At 46.0% G+C, this 9,219-nt stretch overlaps 2 protein-coding genes across 2 annotated transcripts; both read left to right on the top strand.

Annotated features, from left to right (window-relative positions):
* Positions 1–292: 292 nt before the first annotated feature.
* Positions 293–1,228, top strand: LOC309378760 (olfactory receptor 5V1-like; the record flags this gene model as incomplete). The annotated part of the gene is made up of 1 exon (XM_081927395.1): positions 293–1,228. One exon carries the CDS (start codon positions 293–295, stop codon positions 1,226–1,228), a length of 936 nt encoding a protein of 311 aa, XP_081783521.1.
* A 4,414-nt stretch (positions 1,229–5,642) lies between these two features.
* On the top strand, positions 5,643–6,578 carry LOC309379384 (olfactory receptor 5B21-like; the record flags this gene model as incomplete). The annotated part of the gene is made up of 1 exon (XM_081928499.1): positions 5,643–6,578. The coding sequence occupies one exon, from the start codon at positions 5,643–5,645 to the stop codon at positions 6,576–6,578; it is 936 nt and encodes a 311-aa protein (XP_081784625.1).
* Positions 6,579–9,219: the final 2,641 nt, after the last annotated feature.

A 9,219-nucleotide genomic window follows, 5' to 3' on the forward strand; every position in this document is an offset into this window, starting at 1 on the left:
CCACCCAAATGCACCTCCTTGTTTCGGTTGGAGATAAGAGACATGTGGATTTAGGGTTTTACCAAAATGGTGCATTTGAGGAGATAAGGGGAAAAGAATGTATAGTTGCCTCTTGGTATTATTTTTGAAATAAACTCTGGGGAAAGCAAATGAGAATGGGGGGGGGGGGAATCTTCTCCTGAACTGAACTTGATAGTACAGATATCTTTCTATAGCAGAGTGACCCCTGAAGCCTTTTAACTTCCCTCAACGCCGCATTTATCTCTCCTCAGATCCCCCTCTTTTCTTCTTCATGGACACAGAGAATCAAACACAGGTTGGGGAGTTTATCTTCTTGGGTCTCTCCAGAGCCCCAGGGGACCAAGTCTTCCTCTTCTTGGTCTTTCTAGCTGCCTATTTGGCCATCATCACGGGCAACCTCATGATATTAATCATGGTCCTGATGGATTCCCGCCTTCACAGCCCCATGTACTTTTTCCTCTGTCACCTATCTTGCTTGGACATTTGTGTTTCTTCTGTTGTTGTGCCAAAGATCCTGGTGAACTTCCTGCGCCAGAGTCACACCATCTCCTACAACCAGTGCATGGCACAAGCTTTCTTTCTGATGGGCTTTATTGGATGTGAGCCTGCCCTGTTGGCCGTCATGGCCTATGACCGCTATGCCGCCATTTGCCAGCCATTGCACTACAGCCGACTCATGAGGAACAGGCTGTGCATCCATCTCGCTGTGGCCTCCTGGGTCTGGGGCTTCCTGGACTCAGCGATTCACACTGCCTTGGCCTCCAAGCTTCACTTCTGTGGAGCCAACCAGATTCCCCAAATCTTTTGCGATGTGCCCCCACTGGTGAATATCGCCTGCAGTGATACGAGCATCAATGAATTGGCCACTCACATCACCAGCATGTTTGTGGGCCTGGGTCCCTTCCTCTTCATCATCTTCTCCTATTTCTACATCTTGGCCTCCATTCTGAGGATTCACTCCAACACTGGCAGGAAGAAAGCCTTCTCCACCTGCGCCTCACACTTGGTTGTGGTCACCCTCTGTGTCGGAAACGGGTTCCTAAACTACAACCGCCCAAGCACCGGCTACTCTCTGGAGATAGACACACTGATCTCCGCGATGTTCTGCATCGTCACCCCCATGCTGAACCCCCTCATCTACAGCCTCCGCAATAAGGAGGTGAAGGAAGCCCTGAGGAAGGTTCTGAATTGCAGGGGGACAGTTTGAATCTCATTTTTGGCTCTCTGTAGGGCAGGGTCTCGTTGGAACATGTCTGCTTAGAACAGCGAAATTGATGAGTGTGAATTAAGGAAGAGGGAGAAAGTATAGACACTGACAAAGCCAATGAGATAGACTTTCCTATTATTATGGGTGGATAACACCTTCCAAGGCATGACTGGAATGTCAGGGTGGTGAGAGAGGGAGGAAGGGGAGGTGGGCTTTGCTTAGGGGGGCACCTCATTTGCTTCCAGCCCAAGGCTAAGAAATCTCATCTAACAGCTCTCTGGTTACAGTGTTTGGAGTGGGGCAATGGTAGGTGCAATGGTAGCATCTTGAAACCAGGAACATTTTTTCCACTGGCTCCATTCTTTTGTTAGTTCTTTGAGAGATAGAACATAGGGAGATGATAGGAAAAAGGTGTGTTTTTGGAGACTCCAGCAGGTGGCAGCAGAGGGCAGCTTTGATGGCTCTGTGGCGTCAAGCCAATAGGAATTGCTAGGGTTGCTCTAGGCTTCCCTTTCTACGTAAATTTCAGCAATAGTGATTTCAGCCAGCAATGCTTTGTCCCATGAAACATCTTAGAAATACAACATAATTCCAAAAACCCAAACTGTGTTTCTCCCCTACAGCCTGCATTCCAGCCTCCATTGGCCTTAGAATGTGCAGCTCTTGGAGACCCATTTATGTCCTTTTAATTCTCTGCGGCATTCATAGAAACAACCACCGTGCTTTCAAGACGGCGGATTTGGAACTCCATAGATTCAGCGCATGATCAAAGGTTACACACAGTTTAGAGTAAAACAACCAACAGGTAATTATTAGCCCATTTAGGAGCTTAGAATCCCTTAAAAAACTACTGTGGAAAAACCCCATGTTAGCAAGACATATTTAGCCATTTTTCCATTTTAAACCTTCATTAATACACAGGCATTTCCCATTTCTGTGTCAATTAAACCAGTTATACTTAACAGGCCCCACCCTCCAACCTTGCCTCCAACCTCTTCTGCTGGGGGGGGGGAGATGACTTTTCCTGGGCTTTTTCATCTTTTTTTCCTTAAGGGATATGACAATATCTTTAGCACAGAGGGGCAGCCATAACCTGGGACCTTTCTTTAGGCAGACTCATAGCTTGGGAAGGCGTCCCAAGAGTCATCCAGTGCAACGCCTTGCAATGGGAGTGCCAGGACCGGTCTGTATTCTCTCCTGACATGGTCGGCCTTGCAACACAACCACCCTCTCTACTCCCCACCCACCTTCTCAGGCCCTTCAGATCCTCCCACCTGGCTCTCCTCACTGCATCACCTGGAAGCAGCAGTTGACATTTCCATTACACCTTAAGGAGCAGACGTGTGGAATTGTTGTGTGTCACATGTCTGTTTAGATTTCAGCACAGCTCGCTGGGAGCTTCCGTTGTGTGTATAGCTTTTGCTTTTGGCTGTTCTCTCTGAGACAACATGAGAGAGAGATGACATGTTTCTTTGTCCTGATTTATGCTTAATAAATCGTAGTATGCTTCCACAAGCCTCACGCCTATTCTGTGTGCACAGTTCGATCTGCTGATAGTGTGCCCTGGCTCACAAGGCCGGGTCGCCGATTTACGTTGGGGCAGAGGTGATGGTCTCCGCAGCGGGATAGCTGGAAGGAGACGGCCCAGCCGGGGCTAGCCAGCTGGCCATCCGGCCCTCTGCATCCCGACACTCTGGTCCTGGGATCCTCCCACCTGGCTTTCCTCACCGGATCTCCTGGAAGCAGCAGCAGACTCCCAAACTGAATGTCCCCACACCAGCTGTCAGGGTCCACATTGTAGCTGCTACATCAATCATTGAAGTTCACTCCTACCAGAGCAAACATTTCAAGTTGGAGAGAGTGGGGAAGAAGGGGAGGTGGGGTTTGCTTAGTGAGACAACTTCCTTTCTCCTAATCCGAGGCTCATCCAACATGCCTCCAAGCAAGGTGTTTGAATGGTGACATCTTAAAACCATGAAGTTTTTATAACTGGCTTCACTCTTTTATAAATTCTTTGAGAGATGAAAAACCTTGCTGCAGTTGACGTGGCTGCCAATAGAGGACCATGCCAACTGTGGTGCTTGATGACCTCTTACATGTTCATGTATATGGCAAGATATATGTACAGTGGTATCTCAGGTTACATACGCTTCAGGTTACATACACTTCAGGTTACAGACTCCACTAACCCAGAAATAGTACCTTGGGTTCAGAACTTTCCTTCAGGATGAGAACAGAAATTGTGTTCCGGCAGCACGGTTGCAGCAGGAGGCCCCATTAGCTAAAGTGATGCTTCAGGTTAAGAACAGTTTCAGGTTAAGAACAGACCTCCGGAACAAATTGGGTTAAGTACTTAACCCAAGGTACCACTGTATTTATTTCCATATATAATTTTGCATGGAATTCCCGCCCCTTTAGATTATTTAAGATTTATAGCCTACTCTTTATTATTCAAACATCTATTCCAGCACTCTTTGACCTGTTGAGTCACCCTTTCTCGGCTGGTTAAATTTATTCCCAAGTCAATTAAGGTTATTTAGTTTAAGTAATTCAACAGAATTGCTGGACCTGATGATTTGACTGGAAAGCTGCATTGCAAAATTTGGGGAGGTGTGGATTTAAATGCAAGCTGACTTGAATTTCTCCCCTGCTCTAAGATTCACCCATTTCTCCTTTGAACATAGCTATTCCCTAACCCACTCGGGTCCCACCCTGCACCCGTGGCACCAAGGCAAAAAAAAAAACCCGGGGGAGAGATGTCTTTCCCTGGGCTGCTTCATCTTTCTTCCTTGTGACGCAAATGCAGATCATTCAGGGGCTCCTCAAACACTCAAGAACAGCCCTCTTCCCGGACAGAGCTGTACCCACAGGATGCAGGCGGGACACAGCCATGTTTGAGGGTCTCTGGTGGGGAGGCCAGCCGTAACTTGGGACCTTTCTTTGGCAGAACATGAGTCCAAGGTGAAAGGTGGAGAGCTTAAAACCCACCTAGTCTCTCTCTCTCTCTCTCTCTCTCTCTCTCTCTCTCTCTCTCTCTCTCTCTCTCTCCTTCTTCCATCTCTGGCCCGGGGATCCTTCTGCCTGGCTCTCCTCACTGGGTGACCTGGAAGCAGGAGCAGCATCTGAAACCAACAGTCTCTCCAGCCTTCCAGGAGCGGCCACAGCTTCCCTCTGAGTTCATTCGGCAGGAAGATGCCAGGTGAGGAGCCATGAATTGAAGATGCCAGGTGAGGAGCAGAGAAAGGGAGGGAGCCATGAATTGGCCCCCAGACCCAAGAAAGGTTTCATTTGCTATGGGGATTGAGGGAGGAATCACTTATCTGTAGGCACCAGTTTGTTGAAAACCATGCAGATTTTAAACTGGCTTTTGTCTAACATGGTGCAGGGTGGTTAAATGAATCAAAGAAAAGAGAAAGGGAGTAAGCAATCTGGGAAATGGGTTAATAGTGCAGGCTGTCTGATTTAGAGCTGGCCACAAAGCGATGCAATCTTCCATGCAGGACAGCAAAACTTAGAAATGCTCACTGTTTTAAGCAACCTGCTTGGGTTGGATTCACCCTGTCCAGAGTAAGGATGGGCAAGTCTCTAATTTTCTCATATTTGCACAGCAGTTTGAGAATCGTTTCCTTCAACCCCACATGAAGATTCATCAGCATTATTGTGCAAAGTTCTCCCAATATATACATTTTTGTTTTTGCAAAGAAATTCCCTGCAATATAACCCCCCTCTCTCTATGTTATTTGCACTGTGATGTGTACTTATATGCTCACTTAACCCCAAGATATGCATTTTGTACACGCTACTTGAATGGAGAACTACTTTGCAAAATTCAGAGAAGTGTGAATTTCAACCAGTGCCTGAGTTTTGATTTCCATATTGTTTCAGCAAGTGCAAATTGGGTGGGTTTTCCTTTAAATGTGAGCCAGATCTAATACCATGCCCCCCAACCCCAGCCCAGAGTGATATTATGCTTCTTAAAATCCTGCCAAGGGAGGTGGCAATTAAAAAGACAGGTTGAGTACAGAGAAAAGGGAGCTTTGAAATGTTCTGTGGTGCGAGTTTTCTGGTGCTAAGTTCTGTGTTCTACCAGTCTCTATTTCTGCTTGTAGAAATTTGCTGGCTTGCTTTTGTTAAACCCCCTCGGTGTCTCTCCATGCCTGCTTTATTCAAACCTCTGCCATTATTAAAGCAAACAATTTTGGTCCCTTTTTCCCTCCACTCCACTTTAACTTCTGCCATTGTTTCCTTAAAGCAAGAAACCATACACTCCAACTTTCTTTTAAAGGTATGGATCTGGTTCTGTATTTACCTAGAAAGCATGCAAAAGACTCCTGGTGGGACAGATATCTGCTTATAGCAGGGCATCCCTCAACACCACTTTTCCCTCTTCTCAGATCCTCCTCTTTCCTTCCTCATGGACACAGAGAATCAAACGCAGGTACAAGAGTTTATCTTCTTGGGTCTCTCCAGAGCCCCAGGCGACCAAGCTCCCCTCTTCTTGGTGTTCCTAGCTGCCTATTTGGCCATTCTCACAGGCAACCTCATGATATTAATCGTGGTCCTGATGGATTCGCGCCTTCACAGCCCCATGTACTTTTTCCTCAGTCACCTGTCTTGCTTGGACATTTGTGTTTCTTCTGTTGTTGTGCCAAAGATCCTGGTGAACTTCCTGCGCCAGAGTCACACCATCTCCTACAACCAGTGCCTGGCACAAGCCTTCTTTCTGATTGGCTTTGCTGGGTGTGAGCCTGCCCTGTTGGCCGTCATGGCCTATGACCGCTATGCCGCCATTTGCCAGCCATTGCACTACAGCCGACTCATGAGGAACAGGCTGTGCATCCATCTCGCTGTGGCCTCCTGGGTCTGGGGCTTCCTGGACTCAGCGATTCACGCTGCCCTGGCCTCCAAGCTTCGCTTCTGTGGAGCCAACCAGATTCCCCAAATCTTTTGTGATGTGCCCCCGCTGTTGAAAATCGCCTGCAGTGATACGAGCATCAATGAATTGGCCACTCACATCACCAGCATGTTTGTGGGCCTGGGTCCCTTGCTCTTCATCATCTTCTCCTATTTCTACATCTTGGCCTCCATTCTGAAGATTCGCTCCAGCACTGGCAGGAAGAAAGCCTTCTCCACCTGTGCCTCACATTTGGTTGTGGTCACCCTCTGTGTAGGGAATGAATTGGTGAACTACAATCGCCCAAGCGCCGGCTACTCTCTGGAGATAGACACCCTCATCTCCACAATGTATTGCATCGTCACCCCCATGCTGAACCCCCTCATCTATAGCCTCCGCAATAAGGAGGTGAAGGAAGCCCTGAGGAAGGTTCTGAACTGCCGGAGGACAGTTTGAATCTCATTTCTGCTGCTCTATACCATAGTGTCTTCTAAATGTCAGGTAGTTGTTTTTCTCTTTGACATCTGGGGGGAGGGCGTTCCACAGGGCGGGTGCCACTACCAAGAAGGCCTTGCTTTCTCCTAATCCAAGGTTCATCCAACATGCCTCCAAGCAAAATGTTTGGATGGTGACATCTTAAAACCATGAAGTTTTTATAACTGACTCCATTCTTTTATAAATTCTTTGAGAGATGAAACACCTTGCTGCAGTTGACGTGGCTGCCAATAGGGGGCCATGCCAACTGTGGAGCTTGATATATAATGAGCTAAAGAAAATGTTTAAAAACACTTTTGTTAAAAAACCAGAAGCTTTCTTATTGGGTATAGTAGGTAGAGAGCTATCGAGACAAGATAAAAAATTGTTCTTATATGCAACAAAAAATTGTTCTTATGTGCAACAACTGCGGTAAGGATTTTGTTAGCCCAAAGATGGAAAAACAGGAGTTACCAACAAAAGAAGAGTGGCAGATGAAAATGATGGACTTTGCAGAACTGGCAAAACTGGGAGGAAGAATCCGGAACCAGCGAAACCAAGCATTCAAAAAAACCCAAAAAAACTGGAATAAATTTATATTATATTTGAAAGACAACTGTCAGCAATTAGCATCACTGCCAGGGTTATCTGAAGATTTGTAAGATGAAATTGCTGCCTATTCAGGTTGAGTAATATAATATTTTAGGTAATGATATAACTAGGATAGGAAATGAAGCGAAATGTAAAGATGCAAAGTTTAAAGTTTGTAAACCATCAGATGGGAGGAAGTCATTAGGCTCAGTTGAGCCAAAGAGATAAAATAAGAGGGTAGCATGTTACGTAATGTGGTTATGTGTAAAACCAATAAAAATTATATATATACACACACAGCCTGTGGAACTTGATGACCTCTTACATGTTCATGTATCTGGCAAGATATATGTATTTATTTCCATATATAATTTTGCATGGAATTCCCCCCCCCCTTGAGATTATTTAAGATTTACAGCCTACTCTTCATTATTCAAAGATCTATTCCAGCACTCTTTGACCTGTTGGGTTAGTCTTCCTTGGCTGGTTAAATTTATTCCCAAGTCAATTAAGGTTATTTAAGTAATCCAACAGAATTGCTGGATCTGATGTAGTGATGCCAGTTTTTCAAAGTCTGATAGCTGTTTACACCTCCAGGTCCGCCCGCCACTCCCTTGCCTCTTGTCAGCCCCCTAGGAAATCCCACTGACCCTCCACAAGGCTCAATATCACCCACTTTGGGCCTCACTGTTCTGTGCCTTTTTCGAACTCGGGTCATTTCCATCCCCTTTTCTGAGCCCTGATCCTGATTTGTTTGCACAAAAGACTGTGGGAAGATTGGCTGACAGTGGCTATGGATCGAACGTTCCTTTGGGTTGGTTTGCAGTGATATGACATTTATATATTTTATTAAGTGCATATCCGGCCCTTCCCTCCCAAAGGAGCCCACAGCAACAAATTGTTCTGTGATGAAAAAATACAATTAAAAATAAAATCAGAACATATGTAAAACATTCAAAAATTGCTAACTGATGTTGTCTCAAGAAACGGCTATCCCACATTTTCCAGCACATTTCCTTATCCCTTACCTCATTCCCAAAAATTGATTCCTGGGGTGTTTCTCAAACAAAGTTTAAACGTACAACCTGAATATGCTGATGCGTCACTCAATCTCCTCCCCCAAAATAGCAGCAGTCTGGAAGCAACCTCAGTTCTAAAGTGGCTCGTCTATGTTCTCTCTCACACCCTGTAATGACTCTTTAATCACGTTGTGACTGTTAAAAAGGTTTCCCCCAAAATTCACCATTATTTCAGTACACCTAATATACACAGTTTGGTGTGCGGTTTTGCTTAATATGCCCATTTTTGCAAGACCGTATTCCCTAAAATAGCACTTTTCTTGTATGTCATTTTGGGCAACACATTCCATCCTTTGCCCGAGTCCCTTCATTTTCTGCACACATTATTTGGTTGGAAAGCTGCATTGCAAAATTGGGGAGGTGTGGATTTAAATGCAAGCTGACTTGAATTTCTCCCCTGCTCTAATATTCACCCTTTTCTGCTTTGAACATGCCGTATTTTTCGCTCCATAGGACACACTTTTTTTCTCCTAAAAAGTAAGGGAAATGTCTGGGCGTCTTATTTAGCAAATGCCTTCCAATGGCGGGGGGATCTGCTGCAGTCGCCAGCAGATGATCCATGGTTCCCCTTCCTTCCCTCCTCCATCGCTCACTTTGAAGCAGCCAAGCGGGAGAGGAGACGCTTACACGAGTGTAAGCGGCTCCTGTCCAGTTGGCTCCTTTAAAGCAACCATGCTCTCTTTCCCTCACTCCCTCCCCGGCTCAGCGAGCTGAAAAGCTCCTTCTCCACACACCCCACACATGCTCCTTGTCCCTTCAGTGTTTTTCCTTCCCTCCCCAATTAAAACGTGGTTACAAAGCACGGATCCACATGGATCCTCAGGATTTTTGCATTGGGTCAAAAGTTCACCATCAGTTCACATAGCATGTCCATAACTACAGCCTGCACCCAAAAAAATCATGCACCCACTGTTGCCTGGGGCCGCAATGGCTCAAAAATGTGGTTACAAAGC

Source organism: Podarcis melisellensis (assembly GCF_964234715.1).
Source record: "Podarcis melisellensis genome assembly, chromosome: 10".
Taxonomy (NCBI): Eukaryota; Metazoa; Chordata; class Lepidosauria; order Squamata; family Lacertidae; genus Podarcis; species Podarcis melisellensis.